The sequence below is a fragment of the Geotrypetes seraphini genome, chromosome 10 (genome assembly GCF_902459505.1).
Source record: "Geotrypetes seraphini chromosome 10, aGeoSer1.1, whole genome shotgun sequence".
Classification (NCBI taxonomy): Eukaryota; Metazoa; Chordata; class Amphibia; order Gymnophiona; family Dermophiidae; genus Geotrypetes; species Geotrypetes seraphini.
The window spans coordinates 94909772-94934339 of NC_047093.1; the positions used below are offsets into that span (position 1 = coordinate 94909772).

General features: G+C 44.7%; 1 protein-coding gene across 1 annotated transcript in view; it reads right to left on the reverse strand.

Annotated features, from left to right (window-relative positions):
- NELFB (negative elongation factor complex member B) overlaps positions 1–24568 on the reverse strand; it is a 139623-nt gene that overhangs the window by 44837 nt on the left and 70218 nt on the right. Inside the window, exons 7-8 of the mRNA XM_033961919.1 lie at positions 23736–23838; positions 3898–3993 (exon numbers count right to left, since the gene is read on the reverse strand). Of these exons, the coding sequence (XP_033817810.1) occupies positions 3898–3993; positions 23736–23838 (199 nt within the window). The remainder of the gene's footprint in view (positions 1–3897; positions 3994–23735; positions 23839–24568) is intronic.

Sequence of the window (24568 nt, forward strand, 5' to 3'; positions counted from 1 at the left end):
ATGTAGATGAAAAGAATTAAATCCATTGGTTAATGTTCCAAATCACTGCTTTAACTAGCTGGTGTTATTAGTAAAATCTATGCAGCTAGATTCCTTTCTCTCCTAGGAATTATGATTTTACTTTTAGATATAATGTTCTTTTTGTGCATTACTGATGGAATCATAAAGAGCAATATCCACCATATCAAGCTGAAGAAAACTGACAAACAGCTTAATTGAGAACATAATTTGGCATCTATATAAGGAAGAGTATGTAATATGAGGGCATTCTATAAGAGTGCACCTATTAGGAGCCTAATACTAACAGTTATTTTTGTTATAGTCTTTTCTGTTATAGAATACTAGCATAAATGGGTCTAAATGTAAATATGTAGCTAGGTGTAAAAACCTGCGCTAGTCTTAGAGCTGTAAGTTAAATGTGTTAAATTTGAATCCTATCCATGTGTACTCTCAATTATGAAATACACACTATTTAAGATAAGAGTACATTTACAGAATAGCGCTTAAGTGGATTGTCAGCATTTATTTCATATGAGCATATATGTCGATATTCTAATAATTTACATTTGGCATGTAAAGTGAAGTTACTTACCTGTAGCAGGTATTCTCAGAGGACAGCAGGCCAATTATTCTCACAACAGGGTGATGTCATCTAATGAGTCCAATGTGGACGCAGACCAGTGCACTGTCTCTAAGAGACCTTTGGCAGCATCCTACTATGCATGCGTGGGTGCCTTCCCGCCTAGTGTACGAGCACAGGACCAGCACTATAAAGATATAGCTGGAGAAAACAACTCCAATTGGAGGAGGGAGGGTTTGTGAAAATGATTGGCCTGCTGTCCTCAGAGAATATCTGCTACAGGCAACTAACTTTGCTTTCTCCAAGAACAAGCAGGCTATATTAGCTCACAAACAATCCCTAGCTACTAGGCTCACTGAAAACAATAATGCTAGGACAATAGGCCTAAACAATCAATCAACCTGAAAACAAAACAAACTGGTTGTGAAGGTGCAGCCTGGAACAGGAAAAAAAAAGGCCTAGGAGGGTGGAGTTGGACTGTCTGACCAAACTACATGTTACATTGGGTATCTTGCTTGAGGCAGTAGTGAGATGTGACTGTGTGGACTGTAGACCAGTGGTTCCCAACCCTGTCCTGGAGGACCACCAGCCAGTCAGGTTTTTGGGTTAGCCCTAATGAATATGCATGAGATAGATTTATCTAGAATGGAGGTGACAGGCATGCAAATCTGCTCCATGCATATTCATTAGGGCTTCCATGAATACCTGACTGACTGATGGTCCTCCAGGACAAGGTTGAGAACTACTGCTGTAGACCAAACTATGACTCTGTAGATCTTTTTGATAAAGGGCAACCTCAGGTGAGCTACTGAGGCAGCCATAGCTCTGAAATTGTGAACTGTAACATGACCATCAAGTGTCAGCCCAGCTCGAGCATAAGCGAACAAATTACAGTCTGCTAGTCAATTGGACAAAGTGCATTTGCTGATGGCTACCCCTATCTTGTTGGAATCAAAAGAAATAAAAAGCTGAGCTGATCGTCTGTGAGGTTTAGTCTGCTCCAGGTAGAAGGCTAAGACTTGCTTGCAATCCAACATGTGCAGTGCAGTTTCGTCAGGATGGGCAGGCAGTTTGAAGAATAATGTTGGCAGAATGACCGACTAGTTAACATGGAACTCAGATACCACTTTACGGTGGAATGAGTGCAGAGAACTACTCGGTTATGATGAAACTTCATGTAAGGTGGATCCACTATGAGGGCCTGAAGCTCCCTACTGACCCTATAAGAGGAAGTGACCACCACCAAATACAAGACCTTTCAGGTCATTGCTTCAGATGACAGGAATCAAGTGGCTCAAAAGCGGCTTTCATCAGCTGGGTCAGGATGATATTGATGTCCCATGACACAGTAGGAGGTTTGATAGGTGACTTTGCATGAGGCAAACAACTAGAGGCTGTACAGAAATGGGCTTACCTCCCAAATGAAGATGAAAAGCATTGATTGCACTGAGGTGTACCCTTACAGAGTTGTTTTCAAAACTAGACTCCCAAAAAGCAGGAGGTACTCAAGCAGTATTTGTGTAGGGCAAGTGAAAGGATCTAGGGCCTTGAACTAATACCAGACCGTAAACCTCTCCACTTAAATAAATAACTCATATTGATGGTATCTTTCCTAGAAACCAGCAAGACTCTAGAGCACAGGTGTCAAAGTCGGTCCTCGAGGGCCGGAATCCAGTCGGGTTTTCAGGATTTCCCCAATGAATATGCATGAGATCTATGTGCATGCACTGCTTTCAATGCATATTCATTGGGGAAATCCTGAAAACCCGACTGGATTACGGCCCTCGAGGAGGGACTTTGACACCCCTGCTCTAGAGACACCTTTGGAAGGTTCAAGGAGGCAAATTCTAGACTCTCAAAAACCAGGCCATGACAGCCATTCTGAGTGTTAAAGACTGGAAAACTCCAGTCTCCACAGTTCTTTGGAGGATAACGCCAGATGAAGAGGAAATCACGCCAGCCTCGGCCAGAATGGGGCAATGAGGATCATGGTGCCTTTGTCTTGCTTGAGCTATAGGAGAGACTTCCCTATCAGAGGAACAGAAGGATATGCATACAAAAAATCCAGTCCCTAAAGGAAGATAAAGGCATATGCAACTAGCCTGCTGTTTGATCTGAATCTGGAGCAGTACTGAGGGAGTTTGTTGTTGAGATGCTTTACAAGAGCAAAAAGATCCAATAAGGGAATGCTCCACTCTCAGATCGTGTGGATAACACCCATGTTGAGAAACCACTTGTGTGGCTGCATGGCCCTAGTCAGTCTTCCAGTTCTGTTTCCCTGCCAATATGTGGCCCAGAGCACCATCCTGGAACCTGGTGGCCTATGTCCACATTCAGACCACTTCCTGACACAAGGGGTAAGATCCCATACCCACCTCCATGTTCATATAACACTGTTTGAACCAGGATAATTTGGATTAGCTGATCTTTGAAAGCCTCTAGAATGTCCCAAATCCCCTGGAGCTCAGGAAGTTGATGTGCACCAAGGCCTTTTGGGCAGGCCAAATCTCCTGGGTGTGAAGTTCATCTACATAGTCCCCCCACCCCAGGATGGATGCATCTGCGATTACAACCTTCTGATGTGGAAGAAATTGGAATAGTAGTTTCAGGGTCAAATTGGAGCAAATGGACCACCAGAGAAGCAACTGAACTAAATCAGGAGTGATGTGGATGACCAACTAACAGGTTCCTTCTGGCCTGAGACCACTGTAAAGTTAGGATCCATTGGGTTTCCCTCAAAGGGAGTAAAAAAATGAAAATAATGAGGAAAAATAGGCAAATAAAAAATAATCCGCAGAGAAGGCACCAGAACAAAAATGAAAACGCGCTGAGTAGAGATCAAAACAGCAACCTCTCTTCTCCATGAAAAATCAAAGATGGCTGGTCCTGTGCTTGCCCATGGGGGGGGGGAGACAGGGGGGAAGGCACCTGCATATGCACAATGGGATGCTGTTCTCTCCAGGCTCTGTCGGATGATGTCACTGTAGGAGTGTTACTTCATTGTCCTTCCAAAGGCTTAAAGCCAGTTGTGAGATGATGTGGCCTGCTTGTCTCAAAGAAATGTTAGCGCCTTATTTATAGAATTACCTTCTATATGGGGAGGTGTAGGAGTCACATATTGATACCTTACCTAAGTTCAGAAACAATTATTTATACCCTAAATCTTATCCAATTGGTTTTATCATCTGGGACTGTAATTAATTTAGCCTAGTCTAACAAAATATGGTCAGATAATAGATAAGGTTTTCAACAACAGTTTGTCAAGTACAGTTTTCTGCCCATTTCCCAACAGACCAAGTTTGTTGCATTTAACGTACCAGTTTAGGTTCTCTGAAGACCTGGCTGTCAATCATGTCCCAAGCTCCCTGCCCCAGGGATAGCATTCTCAACAAAAGCAGCAGGTCGGTACTGTCCTACATATTCAGACAAGAAAGAAAAGAAATTAATTGGCAGAGCTGTACTAATGCTGTGTTGTTTGAAATTCAGTTTTGTTTCCTGATAAAAAGATTAGTGTCAGCCCAGCCTTAGCTGTCAACATTTTCTGGTGGCCTTACCAATGTCAGCAAAAGTCTATGGGAGATCATATCATTCATATCTGACCTTAGGGCATGTCAGTGCAGATGGGCTAGCAGCCTCAGAATAAAGTAACAAAAGACTTTGATACAACCCTGAGGTACGAAGAGGTGTTATGTTTGTGCTTAAGATATACAGTAAGCCCAGCTGCATGGTCTAACACAGATAGTTAGGGTTAATCAGAAACCATTGTCAGAGTGATACTGGAAATTACATTCAACTCCAGTCTGTGAGGGACAGTTTCTCCCTCTTTTCTTCTCTAGTCTCTCACACCCCACTCACCTTATTCACCGTTGTTTCAAACAGTTTACAAAAGATAGGGGTACTTAACTTCAATAGATTCTATTTTTAGAACAAGCCTCAAACTTATAAATATGGGAGGTTAGAACTCCCCACTCTCTCTCTGGAACCTGAAGCCTGGACCATCACCCCCTCCCCCCCTCTCTCTTTCCTCTGGACTCTATAATGCAGGTAAACTGTCCTCTCTCTCCTGGCACACACACAAGCAGTCTCTGTAAAGCTTATTTCTATTTCTTTCTGTACAATTGTAACCCAACATATGCTTGATGTATCTTTATAAATCTTTCTTTTCTGTAATATTAAGCCTATTTCTGCACATTATATTCTTTATGTACTCACTTCGGGCTGTACTTGTCATTTGATTTTACTTCCTACTGAATCTTCAATGAGGGTATCGAACCTGAGGCCTGGTGGATTGTAAGGCCGCCACATTATATCATTGGGGCTTATTTGCTTCAACATTACCCCTCCAAATCCTTACATTTTGGGGGCTAATCCTTATATTTTGGGGGCTCGTCTCGGTTCCTCAAAAAGATTTTCAGCTGGGTAAGTAGAATTTAATTTTTTCTTGTATGCACTGTGTACTAGGTATGATTATATGTTGCATAGACAAGGTGAGAAGGTATTTACACTCAAATGTCCTTGTGTAGTTTTGATTGATGATTGAGTATAGACAGAGTGAGATAGGAATCAAAAGACCTTGTGAAACCCTTAAATTGTGGATTTAGCTGGATGACACACTGGTGAAAAGTTCCAGTAATACTGTGGGTTTTATATCTGGTGAGATTTTACTTATCAAAAGGATTTGTGTTTTTGGTTTTATAGACAGTGAGATAGGAATCAAAAGAACTTGTGCAATCCTTAAATTATAGTTTAGACTGGATGACATATTTGTGAAAAGTTCCAGTAATACCTGTGTATTGTGGATTTTATACTTGGTGAGATTTTACTTATCAAAAGGCTTTGTAGTTTTACATGTGCCATTTGAATTTTATGATTTGCTGTTATATGCTTGTCAGTGTGTGTTGCATGTAAGAAAATTTGGTCTAATATTTGAGCTGCTTTGAAGAGAAAGCTAGAGAATCCAATGGGTTTTTATCTTGCTAATATCTATTCTACTAGACAAGTGTGTCATTCTGGATAGTAGGCTATTTTTCCCATGCAGAAGGAATCCATTCCAGGTTTTCAACTCCTCCTTCTTTTCCAGAGGGCTCTGCTGCCCCCTTCAGTTTATATCAAAGCAGGCAATAGCACTATATAGAAATATATAAGGAGTGATATGGGAAGACTCCCCAATCTACAAATCTGTTCAGCTTTGACAGTATAATAAACATGGTGTGTTTAGTAGCACTATAGAAATAATTAACAGCAGTAGTAGTAAAAGTTGTGAAAGAGTTCATTAAAAACTTCCCGGACTTCGCCAGAGGCTTCAAAGATGATGACATTGTTAATGCTGGCGAGTGTGGACTCTTTTTCAAGGTGAAGCCTGACAGGACCCTCATCATAAAGGGTGAAAAATGTAAGAGCAAAAAACTTTCTAAAGAACGTTTCACAGTTCTGGTTTGTGCTAGCTCAACTGGAGAGAAACTAAAGCCCTTGGTGATTGGTAAATCGGCAAAGCCATGCACATTCAAGAACCTGAAGCCCGAAGACCTCCCGTCACTTGGAGATCAAACAATGTGTATGGATGACTGGTGCCCTACTTGAGGAATGGAAAGAGGTATCGACCAAGAAATGAAGAAGAAAAAATGGTCTATTCTACTGACAGAAGACAACTGTCCTGGCCAACTTGCAAGTGAATCATCTCACAAACGTGACACTGAAATTTCTGCCTCTAAACACAACCTCAAAAATCCAACCTTTTGACCAAGGCATCATCAAAACATTAAAAAAGCACTACCGAGCCGAGCTCCTGCAGTGGATCTTCATCCGCTGCTTCAGTTAACACTCTGGATGCTGTCCTCTGGATCAGTTCTGCTTGGAATACAGATCAGCCAGAAATGATACAGAAGTGTTTCAAGAAAGTTGGATTCGTCACAACCCAAGAACTCGATGTTTTGGCCTCATCAGAGACAACCCTTCTCCCATGGCAGAATTTGAAGGAGTAGATTTGAAGATTTTGTTGCAATGGATGATGAGGTGGCAACCTGTAATGAACCTGAACCAAAAGCAATTCTCCAAGCGATATTGACTGAAGCACAGACCAGCGTAAAAGTGCATGAAGCAGCTGAAGTGGAAGAAGCAAGTGAGGATGACACAGAAATTGCAGAGACTCCAAAAGAAGAGGATGTCAGGCATCTGATAATGCAGTTGAAGTCATTTGCTGTGGAAAAATGACCAAGTATGTCAAGTGGTGAAGCCAGCGTTGAGAGTGCTTTCTCCACTTACATTTATAATAATAAGAAACAGACCAAGACTGTCTCTTTTTTTCAGAAAGAATGATTAAACCATTGTTTTCTCATGGTTTAATCATTCTTTCTGAAAAAAAGAGACAATCTTAGTCTGTTTCTTATTATTACAAATGTAAGTGGGGGAGCAGCTTACTGGACCGGAGTGGAGTTGTGGGGTGTCCCGTGCTGACCCCGGAGTGAACGGCGGCGGCTTTTCCTTTCCTCCTGGCTGGCTGGCGGTGCATGCAGGCACTAGCAGAGACGGACCCCTGACGTCACCGGGTCCGTCTCCGATATTACTTAAAGCAGCCGCTGCTGTGACTGTGCTGGGAGCAGCTTACTGGACCGGAGTGGAGTTGTGGGGTGTCCCGTGCTGACCCCGGAGTGAACGGCGGCGGCTTTTCCTTTCCTCCTGGCTGGCTGGCGGTGCATGCAGGCACTAGCAGAGACGGACCCCTGACGTCACCGGGTCCGTCTCCGATATTACTTAAAGCAGCCGCTGCTGTGACTGTGCTGGGAGCAGCTTACTGGACCGGAGTGGAGTTGTGGGGTGTCCCGTGCTGACCCCGGAGTGAACGGCGGCGGCTTTTCCTTTCCTCCTGGCTGGCTGGCGGTGCATGCAGGCACTAGCAGAGACGGACCCCTGACGTCATCGGGTCCGTCTCCGATATTACTTAAAGCAGCCGCTGCTGTGACTGTGCTGGGAGCAGCTTACTGGCCCGGAGTGGAGTTGTGGGGTGTCCCGTGCTGACCCCGGAGTGAACGGCGGCGGCTTTTCCTTTCCTCCTGGCTGGCTGGCGGTGCATGCAGGCACTAGCAGAGACGGACCCCTGACGTCACCGGGTCCGTCTCCGATATTACTTAAAGCAGCCGCTGCTGTGGTTGCGGCCGCAGCCGCGCGGCCGCAGGGCGTGGCCGAAGGGGCGTGCCCTAAGGGGCACGCAAGGCCCCTTGGGAGCCCCTTAGGAGCCACGTGGAGACCGGGAGCCGGTAGTGGGAAATTCATATGGATTATTTAGATCCGGATCAGATCCTGCTCCCTATTATTGGATCCAAGAAGTATATATTCCTTAACTGCTGCAGTGAGGACGGCGTTGAAGTTTTTCTCTTTTCTTCTTTTTCTTAATAATGCCAAAAAGACGAGGAAGGAACGCCGGAGGAGCCTCCCGGCGACCCTTAACTCCAGTGGTTACTATTGATGATTTTCTCCGACGCCTACAACGGGAACAAGAAGGGTCGGGTGCTAGCTCATTGGGGATACCCCCGGAGAGTAGTACGGTGGGCTCCCCTGAGCATGAAGTCACTCTTAGCCCCGACGTTAGGACGCCACCCCTCCAACCCACGCCGCAAGCTACTAGCTCTCCACGGGACCAGAATCCACCTGAGGAGGTGGCTAGTTCTTTGTCCACAGAGGCTAGTATGGAGGGCTCGCTGAATATGACAACGGGACTTGCGACCGGGACAACAACAGAGGTTGGAGGAATACAAGACCACACTGAGGTAAAGCTAATTTCTGAACATTTAGATACTACACCATTACAACTTTTTTCACCTACAAAACCTCCTACAGTCACACTCGAAGCATTATGGGACTTGGTAGTGAATTTGGGGAATTCCTTAAATCCTCAAATAAAAAGTTTGGATAAAGAATTAAAAGAACAAAAGGAAGAAATAAAAGTTTTAAAGCAGGATATGTTACAATTTAAAACTGAGACACAAAATACAAATAAGGAGTTAATCTTACTGAAACAAAATCAAGATATGTTGGTTAAAGATAATATATTACTCAGGAAGAAGTTGGAAGTGCAGGAGAATAATGGTCGTATAAATAATTTGAGATTTATAAATTTTCCAAGAATCCTGTCAACTTCTCCTAGAGAAATGGTGAAAAGATATTTTATGGAAATTTTGGAAATTCCTGAAAACTCCTTACCTCCTCTTACAAGACTGTCGGCTCCGGGCGGCTTTCCCGCAGAGGAGAGAATCCTGCATTCACCGTGGGCCTCATCTGGGGCAGCCTCCTTGGAGCGGCTGGGGCACGGGCAGTGTGTCTGGGAGGGAATGCATGGATGGGAGAACATCTCAGGGGAGGAGACATAGGCATCCTGGGACTGTCGGCCAAGTCACTTCCCTGAAGAAGCCCTTTCTGGAAACATCAATCGCTCCTCCTACACTTACTTGCTCCACTTCATCACTTCATCATGCTTCTATTCCTTTCTCTCCTCTCTTCTACCTTCCAAAATATTTAGATCAATGCTGTCTTGTTAAAATGTTTATTTTATTTTTATTTTTCCTCTAACTCTACTTTTCACTTCTCTATTACCCTCCAGGTACTTTAGTTAGATTGTGAGCCTTCGGGACAGTAAGGGAATTTTTCAAGTACCTTTCTTATTTCTAATCTTAATGTATATTTTCTGTAAACCGCTTAGAACCTAACGGATGTAGCGGTATATAAGAAATAAATTACATTACATTACATTACAAGAGTGTATTACCTACCTGCTAAGCCCATATCCAAAGAAGAAGGGAAAATTGAGGAACCCCGGGAGAGGTCAATGGACATTTCGGCAATACTGGAACAATCAGATAGGGAACTGGCTGTTCCAGCTACTCTCTTGTTGTCTGTCGCTTTGGCTCCAGACAAAGATTGGATATTAAAACTTTTCTTCAAAAATAGATCCAAAGACTTCCTGGGGCAGCATATTCAGATTTTTCCTGATGTCTCTAGAGAGACTCAGAAAAGAAGGAAAGAATTTTTAATTCTTAAGCCTGGAGTGACTCAAATAGGGGGTATTTTCTTTTTGAGATATCCATGTAAATGTGTAGTTAGATATTTATCATTTAAGTATATATTTACAGAGCCATCTCAGCTGATTAGCTTTATCTCAGTGAAACGTCTAGAAAAAGGAATAATAACAACATAACGTCTATTTAAGGTTAATTCCCTGCACTTTAGTCAGAAAAGGATTTTTTTTCTTATTTAACTAATTTGAATTATATTTGTTCTACTCTTAATTATGGATCTAATAATATTGAGGACTAGTGTGAGATCAGCTAGATTAGAAGTTCCTTGTAGTAATATTAATTTTGGAATGTTAATTTAATATGTTGTGTGATCTCACTTTACTGTACAAGATGTATATGCTTGGAAATTTTGTAAAAAATTCTATAAATAAATAATTAAAAAAAAAAAAACAAATGTAAGTGGAGAAAGCGCTCTCAACGCTGGCTTCACCACTGTATTGATTTTGTATGATACTGTATGTATGATTTTAGTGTTTTGATTATGTATGATTTCATATGATAGTGTAATAAAAGCTGTACAAGAAAGTAAAGTACATGTACAGAACAGTAGATCTAGCTCCTTTATGTTGACCACCTCTGAACGTTGACCAGTTTGTTACAGTCCCTTGAGTAGTCAGCTTACATAGGTTCTACTGTATTTAACTTTGCTGGTTTTACATTATCTTCTCAAAATAATTCTTCGTTCCTTCTTCTTGCTTTGGTTATTGCCTCTTCTGTTGGCTTTTTATATGGTTTATGAATTCCTTTATTATTTTCCCTTTCATTTGACTTTGGTCTCCTTTCCTCACATCCTCTGCCCATTGTTTGGTGGCCCCTTTCATCAAATGTTGAACCTGAATGTTTGCATTTTATGTTTTTTTTTAAATTGAGTAACATGATTTACAACCTGAATGTTTGTATTTTATGCCCCTATTGTTAATGTTATATGGTTCATTATTTGTTTTCTTCTTTTTATGTGAAAGCACACTTTTTTTTATAAAAACGAATCTGAAAATTGATGGTTGTCCTATTTGTACTTGTGAAGGTATTGATCACCACTAAGCAAGTATTAATTGTTTTTAGATATTTTTTATGTTTTACATTTTTGTCATTACAGTTTGTATATGTAAATGGATTGTTTGATTTAATTTTAGACTCCTGAAGAAGGTACTCCTTTCTACCGAAACGCCTGTAATGTTGAGTCTTTATGAATGATTCACTGTAATAAAGATCCCATTTGGAAGCATCTAATTGATTCCAACTTGTTTCGTCTTCACTCCTGGCTGAGCCTACACTCTGACTCACGGCAACACACAAACTTGCTGGCTGCAAGGGCATTCTCTGGATGGGGTTCAAAGAAGCAACATCACCCCTGCTGCAGGTGGTATGCTCTGCCTGCCTGAACAATGTAGGAAGCGGCATGGAAGCTGCTAAACTGCCGAACATCTCCAGAGTCATCTGTCGAAGCCCCGAGGTAGAAGCAGGGATAGGAGCCTTCTGCTCATTGCTCTTCCATTTCTTCACTATCGTAAGGAGTTGGAGGTCACTCAGCCAAACATATAATGAACTCAGGTCAGATACTCTGACGGTGTGGCTCCTAGGGCCAACTTGGATCACTTCTTTCCTTCTTATGTGGCTGACTATACTCTTGATATGGTTCTTCCTGCTACTACCAGCACTCTGTTATTTCTTTTGGACTTTTTGGTTATTCCTATATAATGGTAAGTTAATTTTTAAATATCATTCACTTTAAAGTAAACTAAACTAAACCTTAGGTTTGTATACCGCGCCATCTCCGCAAGCGCAAAGCTCGGCACGGTTTACAGAGTTAAGAGGAAAGGAACTACAATGAAAGGATATAGGAGAGGGACTAAGAAGATAGAGAGGGACAGGATACTAGAGAATGGGAGGTGATTAGATTTTGAAAAGAGCCAAGTTTTCAAGTGTTTGCGGAAGGATTGGAAGGAGCTTGAATTTCTGAGCGGGGATGAGAGGTTGTTCCAGAGTTCTGTGGTTCTAAAGGGGAGGGATGTTCCAAGTTTTCCTGCGCGGGATATACCTTTTATAGAGGGGAATGATAGTTTCAGTTTTTGGGAGGGTCTGGTGGAGTGTGGGTTTGAGGAATTCCAAAAGAGTGGGATAACGGGAGGAAGGATGCCATGTAGGATCTTGAAGGCTAAGCAGGCACATTTAAAGAGGACTCTGGAGTATACTGGGAGCCAGTGAAGCTTGGAGAGGAGTGGGGAGACGTGATCGAACTTGCCTTTTGCGAAAATAAGCTTAGTCGCGGCGTTCTGAATTAGCTGAAGTCTATGGAGGTTTTTCTTAGTTAGGCGTATATAGATGGAGTTGCAGTAGTCCAGTCTAGAGAGGATGGTGGATTGAACGAGGACGGCGAAGTGAGAATGATGAAAGCAGGATCTCACTTTCCTCAACATATGAAGGCTAAAGAAGCATTTTTTTACCAAGGAGTTGAGGTGATCATTGAAGGAGAGAGAGGAGTCTATGACGATGTCTAGGACTTTGCTTGAAAACTCAAGCTGAAGAGTGGGGCCGGAAGGTAGTGGGATGGAGGTGGGTAAATGATCTAATGTTGGGTTGAGCCAAAGTAGTTTTGTTTTGGACTCATTCAGTTTCATTTGTACAGATTGGGCCCAAGATTGGAGATTCGTTATACATGTGGATATGTTCTCAGCGAGGTTAGAGAGGTTCGAGTCGGTCTCGAGGAGGATGAGGATGTCATCAGCATAGGTGTTGAGAGTTTCTAGGGGGGATAGATGAAGGAGTTTCAGAGAGGACATGTAGATGTTGAAGGGGAGAGGGGTGAGCCTTGCGGGACTCCACATTTCAGCTTCCAGGGGGGGATGAGGTACCGTTTATGTTAACGGTGTAGGAGCGGAAGCGTAGGAATTTCGAGAACCAATCTAGGACTGTGGAGCTTATGCCTATTTCGGAGAGTTGGAAGATTAGGATATCGTGATGGACGACGTCGAAAGCTGCGGAGAGGTCGAATTGTAGGCGAACAGCGAATTTGTTGCGAGAATGGAGTTGTTGCACCTTAGAGATTAGTGAGGCCAAAAGGGATTCGGTGCTGAAGTTGGGTCTGAAGCCAAATTGGTGGGGTAGGAGAATAGAGAATCTTTCTAGGTAGGATGAGAGTTGAGTGGATATGATGGATTCTAATAACTTGGTTAGGAGAGGGATATTTGCTATTGGACGGTAATTTGATGGTATGGAGGGGTCAAGGTCGGCCTTTTTCAGTAGAGGGGTCAATGAAATATGTCCCATGTCGGAGGAGAAAAGGCCCGATATTAGGGCAGAGTTTATAAGTTCGGTGAGAAAAGCGATGGCCTGTGTAGAGATATTCTCGAATAGATAGGAGGGGAAAGGATCCAAGGTGCACTTGCAAGTTTTTAGTTTGAGGCAGAGTTTGGAGACTTGCGATTCGGAAACAAGCTCGAAGACGGTCCAGGATCTGTCGGCTGGAATGGGGGTGGAGACAGGTAAGGTAGGGTTGAGGTCAGTAGAGGCCAGGGAGTTGTAGGAGACTGTGGGTGGGAAGGAGCATCTTAGGGTGGTAACCTTTTCATTAAAGAAGTTTGCAAGGGCATCGGCTGATAGAGACGTTGGGAGCAAGGATGGGTCTTTTTTTGTAGTTAGGGAGCGCCAGATGTTAAACAGCGCACTGATCTGGTTGTTGGATCTAGAGATCTTGTCTCTGAAGAAGTCCTTCCTGGCTTTTTTTAGTGTTGAATTGTAAAGTTTAATATTGACCCTCCAGGTCTGTCTATCAGAGGGGGATTTAGATTTTTTTCCATTTGCGCTCCAAAGCGCGACATTTCTGTTTCAGTTCTCTGTGAAGAGGTAAGTACCAGGGGGTTTTTCGGGGGTAGGAGATGGTTTTAGTGGATATTGGAGCAAGGGAGTGGTAGGTGGACTCGGAGAGGGCGGTCCAGTTGCGCCAATGGGATTCGGAGTCTGTAGGTCTAGGGTTGGAGGAGAGTTGGTTGAGGAATTTGGACCAGAATAGATTGCTCGAGGTTTTTCTGCGGAAGGTTATGGAATGAGAGGAGTGGGGTGGGGATTCAAGATGTGACATGAAAATGGGGAGGCAGGTAGTCCCTAAGAAGTGGTCAGACCAAGGGACTTGTTCCCAGCGAGTGTCGTCGGTTGAAGTTTTGAAGGCGGTAAGTATTCTGGACCTCTTCCAAAATGTACCCCTCATCAACCCACATCCAGGAACCTTACTAGCATTGATCCATTCACACTTTGTTCATTCTGCTCTCATGTTCAATTAGATTTTGAAACCTGTTCTCTTGCAGAACAAACAACTGTATAGAATTCTATTCTTGGACATTAGATGGACAAGCTTGCACCACTGCGTCCCTCTTGTTCTACTCCTGCATGCAAATCTTGGTTTTACAGCAGTCTGTGTTTCTTAAAGCACCAGAGAGAACATGCTAAAGGAATGCAGAGAAAGCCCCAAACTGCAGACTCTATTCATCACTATCAGCAACATTATAACTACTACTATCACCTGTTCCTCAACTTTCTCCTTAGACGTTAATCACTTCGAACTCTCATTCTCCAAACATGTCCCTAACAGAAAATTACCTCTCAGATACGCTTATTCCCTCCTGGTCCTTCTTTAAATCAGGCTACCTTTACCACTTTTATTAAGCTAGTCCATGAAGCCCAATTTACCACCTGTTCCTTTGATCCTATTCCCTTTTTCTTGCATCCATATAGCTCACCCTGACTTCTTCCTTTGGCCACAATGCTCATTAAGTACAGCTCATCTACTGGGGAAGGCCCTATCCCCTGAAGACAAGCTTGTTTTTAAAACAAACAACTCTCAAGATTTCAAATTATCAGTTGATCGCAAATCTATGTTACATGTCTAAGTTGGCTAAGAGAATTGTATTTCAACACTTATCAAAATATCTGGATCATTCTATAATACAGACTCATCCTAATGAAACATTTCTCAATTTTAGATGGTTTTTAAATGTTGTCTCCTTTTGATTAGTTAAGAATCATATTGTTTTAAATTACCCTAAAACTGTAGCCTTCTAAATTACTGGTAGATCTTACTTTCCACACCTAATATCTTCATTTATCTGCCTATTATATTAGTAACCTGTTCTAAATATCCTGACGTTACAAGAGACTAAGAACTATAATTTGAACTCCAAGTTTCCTCATTGGGGAAAAAAAAGTTTTTTTGTCTTGACATTTTAGGGCTATTTGTTACTTTTTCTCTTATTTCAACCATGTTCCCATTTGACTTTCATGTTTCTTACTTGCATGATTTGCCTTTTATCTTGATCAATTTTATTGTAATGTTTGTACTTTTATTCCGATCAATTTTATTGAAATGTAAGCATTGCTTTTATTGAATTTTATCGTGATTTTCATTGAAAATGTATGTATGTATTGTTTTTCTCATGCTGTGAGCCGCTTAGAACTTCCCCGGTATGGCGACATATAAATAAATTATTATTATTATTATCTTGGTAGTTCATTAAAGATCTCTCTATTTCATGCTCTTAATAATCACCTCACGCTTAGACTATCCTATATAATAAAATCTTACCCGCACATGCGCTTTTAAAACGGCGTGATCCCTGCCGCTGTGAGTTGTGATCCATGGCGTATTCTATTTTAGAACGCGGTGGTAGGGATCACTGTGGTCACTCCCCTCCTCCCGCCCTCACTCACCAACCGCTGGAGGAAGTGCAGGCAAGCTCTCTCCCTGCCCATGTCCTCGGCAGGGAACACACTGGAGCTTCCCCCCTCCCGCCATCACTCACCAACCGCCGCCGCCACTGATCCTCCTCTTCAAAGCAGTCTGCGATCGTGGCCGGCTTTAGCAAACTGCGCAGGCTGCTCTCCAACTTCAGTAGCACGTTCCCTCTGATGCACGGGATCGCTTCAGAGGAAACGCGCTACCGAGTTGGAGAGCGGCCTGCGAGGTTCGCTAAAGCCGGCCACGATCACAGGCTGCTTTGAAGAGGAGCAGGCCAGAAGACGCCGGGATGGAGGGAGGGTAAGAACCGGAACAATACAGGGGGAGAGGGAAAGGGGGCTGCTTTGGGGGGAGGGGTGTGCTGGGGACAGACAGCTTTGCTCTGGGGGGAAGATAGAAGGGGCCATGGAGAGTCAGTTAGGGAGAGGGAAAGGGGGCTGCTTTGGGGGGATGTGTGTGCTGGTGGGCAGACAGCTTTGCTCTGGGGGAATACAGAAGGGGGGCCACGGAGAGACAGTCAGGGAGTAGGAAAGGGGGCTGCTTTGGGGGAGGGGTGTGCTGGGGACAGACAGCTTTGCTCTGGGGGAAGACAGAAGGGGCCATGGAGAGACAGGGAGAGTGAAAGGGGGCTGCTTTGGGGGAGAGGTGTGCTGGGGACAGACAGCTTTGCTCTGGGGGGGAAGACAGAAGGGGCCATGGAGAGACAGTTAGGGAGAGGGAAAGGGGGCTGCTTTGGAAGGGGAGGTATGCTGGGGATAGACAGCTTTGCTCTGTGGGGAAGACAGAAGGGGCCATGGAGCGACAGTTAAGGAGAGGGAAAGGGGGCTGCTTTGGGGGTAGGTGTGTGCTGGGGGGCAGACAGCTTTACTCTGGGGGGAATACAGAAGGGGGGCCATGAAGAGACAGTCAGGGAGAGGGAAAGGGGGCTGCTTTGGGGGGAGGGGTGTGCTGGGGGCAGACAGCTTTGCTTGGGGGGAGGGGGGAAGATAGGACACAGACACCGGCCAAGGAGAGAGAGAGAAAGAAACACAGACAGACAGACACATCTATTCTAGCACCCGTTAATGTAACGGGCTTAAAGACTAGTTGTTTGTAATATAATCTATTTGGGGCTTAATCGGTCATTGATCCAGTGTATTCAAACTTCAAAATTCAGCTGTTAGAATATGATGTGACATAAAAAAATTTGATCATATTACACTTCTTATCTACTGCCACTGGCTACCTGTTAAGGACTGGGTAAAATTCAAAGTTCTTATCTTGATATATGGAAATCTATATACCAATACTCTCTTATAACTTTCATCCTCAGTTTTCCCTTAAACCCCCATCTAGAGTTTTACGCTCAATCAATGACTACTGTCTTTGAATATCCTTTTCTTATGGTATACAACTCAATCTTTTCTGTTATAACCTATGTACGGAACTGCCACCTGTTTTGTCTTAAAAAGCTGTCGGTACTGTGATGTTTGGAGCAACAAAAAAGAAACAGCACTTTTATGCCTCCTCTGATGTAGCATTAAATCTCCTGCACACTTCTCTGCATAAAAACTAAATAGCTAATAACTTCATTAACATTCATTTTAATATGCTGTGCGCTGGTGTCCTACACACAGATTTGCGGTTATTTTCTGCATGGTACGTTTTTCTGCATCAGCTATAAAACTGAATACAGATGTCAAGGTAACCCCATGCCAAAGTCTGCGCAAGCTTTCTACATTGGCCTCTGAGGAAGGAGAAATTAAATTCTTACCTGCTAATTTTCTTTCTTTTTGACTCTCCAGACTGGTAAAGCCTTCACTGATGGATAATAGCTCACCATGACCAGCAAGTGGAGACTGAGACCAAATAGTTGTCCCTCCGACTACCTAACAGTCTGATGAATAGCCAAACTGAACTAAGAAAGCTATCTAGAAAACAGTAACAACACTCTTAACAGGAGTATCAACTAATATACAAGAATGCTGTTGGAAAATGCATAGAACAGGCCCTTGCAGCAAAGTGTCCCCACAGCTCACCAGCTACGCCAGTCAAGCCACAGCCGCTGTTTTTTGTTCTTCCCGGCTCTAGAAAAATAATAGAACCTGCAGAAAAAACAAAATCTTTATGCGGAAAACCCCCCACAAGAACAAATAATAACAGACAGGATGGGGTGCTGTACCAGTCTGGAGAGTCTAAAAAGAAAATTAGCATGTAAGAACCTAATTTTTCCTTCTTTGTCAACCTCTCCAGACCGGTACAGCCTTCACTGATGGGACGTACCAAAGCAGTAACCATCACGGGTGGGACCCCTGAAGGGCCGACACCAGAACACACTCACCAAACACCGCGTCCTGTTGCGCCTGAACGTCACACGGTAATGGCGAACAAAGGAATGCAGAGAAGACCAAACCGCAGCCTTACAGATATTCACTGGAGGCACATAAGACTCAGCCCAAGAAGCTGCCTGACCCCGAGTGGAATGAGCCTTGAAAAAATCCGGAACAGACTTCTGAAGAAGGTACGCGGAAGCGATAGTCTCCTTAATCCTACGTGTAATGGTAGCCTTGGGAGCGCTATCCCCCTTACGAGGACCCGCTAAGAGGACAAAGAGATGATCTGACTTCCAAAAATCCGCGGTCCACTGAACATAAGAGTGAAGGACCTTACAGATATCCAACTTGTGCAACTACATCTGCTCCGAAGAGCTCTCCCGACTTTCCAACACCAGGAGGACTACTGACTGATTTACATGAAAAGGCGAAACCACCTTCAGCAGAAAAGAAGGAACAGGCCGCAACACCAGGGTTGTGGAGTCGGAGTCAATTTTGGGTACCTGGAGTCAGAGGCGTGGGTACTAGAAGCTGAAGAGTCGGAGTTGAAGAATTTATCTACCGACTCCCTGAGCAACACAACACGCTCCCTAGAAAACTCCAGGAAGGGAGGTCTACAAGAGAAATCCTGCAGCTCAGAAACGCATTTTGCAGAAGTAATAGCCACCAAAAAGACCGCTTTAAGCAGGAATCCAAGGGCGCAAAAGGAGGGCACACAAGCACGGACAGGACCAGACTGAGATCCCAAGATGGAACCGAAGGCCGCAGCAATTTGGCTGCCCTCAAAAAGCGAACCACGTCCGGCAGAGAGGTCAAGCACCGACCCGGCAGCAACCTGCGAAAAGTGGACAAGGCCACAAGCTGATCCTGGAGAGGAGACCAGGCCAGGCTACTGTCCAAACCATCCTACAAGAACTCAAAGATGTTAGGCAAAGAGGCACGAAAGGGAACCACTCCATGCATAACACATCACTCCTCAAATATACGCCACATGCGCACATCAGCCCTGGAAGAGGAAAGTCCCCAAGAGAGTGGAAATCACTTTATCTGAATAACCTTTCTTACCTAGGTGTTCCTGTTCAAGAGCCAAGCCATAACACAAAAAGGACCTGAATCAAACATTGGAATGGGACACTGAGTCAGGTGGTCGGGCGAGAGGGGCAGTGGAAGAGGATCTGCCATGAAATGACGAACCAGATCTGTGTACCATGGGCACTGGGGTCACCAGGATCATGTAGCTGGGGTACCGAGTAATGCGAAGAACTCTGCCCACCATTGGCCATTGGGGAAACACGTACAGGAGGTCCTCCGTTGGCCAAAGCTGTACCAGAGCATCCCAGCCCCTCGGCCTGAACATCCCTGCGCCAACTGAAGAACTGGGGCGCTTTGGCATTGACACTCGTGGCCATCAGGTCCATGATCGGCTGACCCCAAGTCTGCACAATCAACCCGAAGGCTGCGGGACCAAGACACCATTCTCCGGGATCTAGAATGTGCTGACTGAGAAAGTCCACCTGGATATTCTCCACTCCTGCTATGTGGGAAGCCGAGATGTCCAGAAGATGAGTTTCTGCCCAGGCCATGAGCAGAGCCACCTCCTGCGCCACCAGATGACTCTTTGTGCTCCCTGATGATTGATATAGGCCACCACCGTGGCATTGTCCGAGAGCACCCGAACAGACTTGCCCGTCAACAAAGTCTGGAATGCTAGCAATGGCAATTGGATGGCTTTGATCTCCAGAATATTGATCGACCAAGATGCCTCCTCTGGAGACCAACTGCTATGAGCCGAGCGACCGAGAAACTGAGCTCCCCAACTGAGGAAACTGGCATCCATGAGAAGAACTGTCCACTGGGGCCGATACAGACTCACTCCCTGCCCCATATTGGAAAACTGTAGCTACCAATGGAAACTGCGACGAACTAACTCCCGAAGAGGAACAGGAGAGTCCAGATTTGCACCTGGGGTGACCACCGTTGAAGGAGAGCATGCTGAAGCGGGTGCATGTGAGCTCGGGCTCATCGAACCATGTCCAGGAAAGCCACCATCAACCCCAGAACCTGGAGAAAATCCTGAGCCCAAGGACATCGGGAAGTCATCAGAAGGCGAATCTGCAACTGCAACTTGACCACCCGGGCCTCTGGCAGGAAGACCTTCCCCAAGCCGATGTCGAAAAGAACTTCAAGGTACTCCAGGCGCTGAGATGGAGCCAACCGGCTCTTGGACAGTTTGATTACCCATCCCAGCGACTGCAGGAACTCCACAACCCGAGCCGTAACCCGGGTGCTCTCCTGAAATAACTTTGCTCGGATAAACCAGTCGTCCAGATAGGGGTGAACCAGAATGCCCTCCTTACACAAGGCAGCTGCCAGAAACACCACAATTTCGGTAATGTCCAAGGAGCCGTGGCCAGAGCAAAGGGAAGCACACAAAACTGATAGTGCCGACCCAAGATCGCAAAGTGAAGGAACCGCTGATGGGAGGCTTGAATCGTAACATGCAAGGAGGCCTCTGTCAGATCGAGAGAGATTAGAAATTCCCTGGGCTGAACTGCCAGAATGACAGATCTCAGGGTCTCCATGTGAAAAGACCAAACTTGCAAAACCCTGTTGACCTCCTTCAGATCCAAGATGGGCCGAAAAGTCCTCTCTTTCTTGGGCACCATGAAGTAAATTGAATATCGGCTGGTGCCCCATTCTGACGGAGGCATGGGCACTCCCGCTTTGAGATCTATCAATCTTTGAAGCTTCTGGTAAAAGTTCACTTCTTCTATGCTGCCTGACAAGGAGAAGCGAGAAATTGATCTGGCAATGAGCGGGAAAACTGCAGAGCATAACCGTCCCGAATCACCTCCAGGACCCACTGATCTGATGTGATCTCAGACCACCCCTGGTAAAAACCTCACAACTGAGCACCCACCGAAACCAAGGGAGACGTTAGATAGATTGTGAGCCCACCGGGACAGATAGGGAAAATGCTTGAGTACCTGATTGTAAAAACCGCTTAGATAACCTTGATAAGCGGTATATCAAATCCTAATAAAACTTGAAACTTGAGACGTCGGCAAGGAGCCATTGGGTGGGCTGGGAGGCAAAGGGACTAGATTCATATCACCCCCGACGGACCCCCAGAAAGGACTGCATGTGCTGAAAGAAATGACCCCGGGACGACTCAGAGATCGGGAAGGAAGCAGCCCCTCGACCAGGGCAATATCTGCGGAACTCATGCAAACACCCCCAAGCAATGCCAGCCTGCACATGCATGGTCCTCAGGCAGATGGGGCACTTTAGAGTCCGTCAAGTTCTGAACCAACTTGTTGAAATCCTTGCCAAACCGTATGCCGCTTAGCGATAGCTGAGACTACCACGTCCACCACTGGCGACTTCAAGGTATCCCTATTGCCCTCCGGGATGGGATAAAGACAAGCCATGGAACGTGCAAACTGAAACAGCGCCTCCAGCGTCTTCCACTGCGCCAGGACAATATCCCGAATATCCTGATGCATAGGAAATGAGCGGGATGCAGAGCGGATTCCCCGAAGCAGAGGGTCCACCACATGCGGGGTCTCCTTCATCTCCTCCTCGAAGCACATCGAGGAGACTTGAAGAATCAGCTCCTGGAACTCGTCCCGCTGAAAAATGCGCACCACGGATGCATTCTCACCAGCAGACGGAACTGCAAAAGCCCCGATACTGGCATCCATCCCCCCCAAGAGGATCTTCAGATAAAAAATCCTCGTCCTAAGACACCCATGGTCACTTGGATGAGGAGGATGCGGGTACGCGACTGGAGCTGTGGGGGGCCAAACCGGAGTGGACATGGAAGGAACCCCCCACCCCCCCAGGGCGTAAGCAGGGCCCCCGGCCACTTGAAAGTAAGCCTTGCACAAAGCAAAAAGAAAATCAAGCACAAGGCAAAAAGAAAATCAGGGGGAAAACCCCCTGGCAGCCCAATGGGATTCGCTGCCAAAGCAGAGGACCCATCAGAAACCTGCCCCTGCCTTTCCAATAAAGAGGGAAGGCCACCTGAGGCTGCAGACAAAATCAAGGTGCTTCCCACCAAAAACGGAGTGGATCCAACCAAAAATGATCCATGCAAAGCCTGTAGCATCTGGGACGCCTGGTGAAAGTGCTCATTGCGTAATACGTGAACTAGCTGTAAATAAAGAGTACCGGTTAACAAAAAACTCAATTACACAGCCCTGAAGGACCCCTTCAGACTGGCACTGCCTCAGGATTTTTTATTTTTATTTTTTAACAGAACAGACTCCACTGGCTCTCAAAGCTATATGCCTTGCCTGTATCGGTGGCAAGGCTTATGGCTGAGGTGGAGGAAAATGGGGGGGGGGGAGGGACTCAACACGAGACCCGTTGAGTGTGACACCCCTGAGGTCAGACGGACCTTCAAACAGGGCCCCTCCAAGCTCAGTCCGGCACCAGAACAGCTTTAACAAGGGGAGACCGGCACAGCTCACCTACCACCTGCTGGAGACTGTTAGATAGGGAGGGACAGCTATTAAGTACTATAACCAAAAGTTTGGTCTCAGTCTTCACCTGTTGGTCATGGTGAGCTATTACCCATCAGTGAAGGCTGTACTGGTTTGGAGAAGTTGACAAAGAAAAAGAGAATTGAGTGACTTACCCCAGATTACAAGGAGCAGCAGTGAGATTTAAACCATGGCTTTCAACTCACTGTTGTAACCATTCGACAACTCCTCGTTCTAGGAATTTCTTTGGCCACTGAAATGGACAGTTTTTAACATTAAGCCCGCATTAGGATGACAAATAAAATTCTATCTCTGCTGCATAGCAACCTGGAAGAATCCTTTAAAGAAATGGAAGCTCCTACGCTCCTTGTACCATGGCTGCCATACAATGACAATCCATTACAGGATTTTTGCACCAGATGTACAATGTTTAAGAACATAAGAATAGCCTTACTGGGTCAGACCAATGGTCCATCAAGCCCAGTAGCCCGTCCTCATGGTGGCCAATCCAGGTCACTAGTACCTGGCCATAACCCAAGGAGAAGCAATATTCCATGCTACCAATCCAGGGCAAGCAGTGGCTTCCCCCATATCTTAATAACAGACTCTGGACTTTTCCTCCAGCAATTTGTCCAAACCGTTCTTAAAACCAGCTAAGCTATTCGCTTTTACCACAACCTCTGGCAATGCATACCAGATCTTAACTATTCTCCGGGTGAAAAAATATTTCCTCCTATTGGTTTTAAAAGTATTTCCCTGTAGTTTCATCAAGTGTCTCCTAGTCTTTGTAATTTGACGGATGCTACTGAAAATTATGTAAGCTTATGCTGAATAATGGGAGGAAGGCTACTAAAATGGTGCATGGTCATCATCATAAGGTATATGGGGACAGACTTAAGATCTCAATAAGTATACTTTGGAGGAAAGGTGGGAGAGGGGAGATATGATAGAGGGGAGATGTGCATGAGTCGAGTCTCTTTCATTTGAAAGGAAGCTCTGGAATGAGAGGGAATAGGATGAAGTTAAGAGGCTCAGGAGTAATCTAAGGAAATACTTTTTTACAGAAAGGGTGGTAGATGCGTGGAACAGTCTCCCAGAAGAGGTGGTGGAGACGGAGACTGTGGCTGAATTCAAGAGAACTTGGGATAGGCATGTGGGATTTCTTAATGGTTACTATGGATGGGAAGCCTGGATAGGCCATTTGGCCTTTATCTGCCATCATGTTTCTATAATGGTTTCCTTTACATACAGTAAATGACAATGTTACTATATCTGCAGTTTTAATTTGAAATTTTACTATTTATGTCCATTTAAAGGCTTTTTTCTTGCTGACATACTAGAAAACTGTTACATACAGTAATTGCTATTTAAAATTTTTTTATCCCACATTATACTACAATTTTATGGCAATTGGTCACTCACTGGGGTCTCATTCAAGTCATCTGGTAAAAGCAAAATTAAATAAACTAGTTCTAGTTACCCAGTGTTACCAAATTGTATCCAGAATAATTGAAAATGGCACCCAGATAGTCACACAGTGTAGTAGTACCAGTTACTCACTCTGGGCAGTGCTTCTTGACTAATCAGTTCCTGGAGATTTCGGATAGTGCTCAGTGCCAGGGTGTTAACAGCAAAGGAATCACATAAGATCATGGACAGATCCCTGAAAGGTGGCAGAGGCAAAGATTAGTGTTATACACTGCCTATCTCAAAAACTGCAGCCTCTAAACAGAGAAAACAGGACAAGTAAAAGCAGCTGCAGAGAGCAAACAATGAGCTGCCTTGTGTGTGTTAGATTTTGGATACAGAAGTTTTGCCCTCCATTCGACCCCAGGATGTTTTGCCCTTCTACACTTCGCCCCATTTAATTTTCGTCACCTCCATGATGTTTCACCCCTCTGCATTCCGCCCCTGACCTATTTGCATGGCTATATTGGGGAATGAACGATCGCAGGAAAAAAAACACAAGGTGAGCCGTTTTGTGCATCAGGTCAGCAAATACGATTGGTTGCTAAACCAGTCAAACTGATTTAGCAACAATCGTTAGATGATCAGAGACTTTAGTGCATCTAGCCCTTAGTGGGCTGTACTGCCGCTCTTCAGTTTGTACTGAAGTAATCGATAACCACTACAACAGGAGACATAAGAAGGAGGGGTATGGGAAACTTTCCCAAAAAGACACTTCTGTTCTGTAACAAGTTATAATGAACATTGTTAATCAAAGCATATCACATAAAACAAGTTGGAACAATCAAACCACCTATCTGAGTGCAACCAGCACTAACATTGAAGGAGTTTGAATACTCTCAATTGCATTTGTAATGATAATATGGCCTTGCATTCATAATACCTGACTGGTATGAAAAAATCCCACACTCTGGACATACAAACTA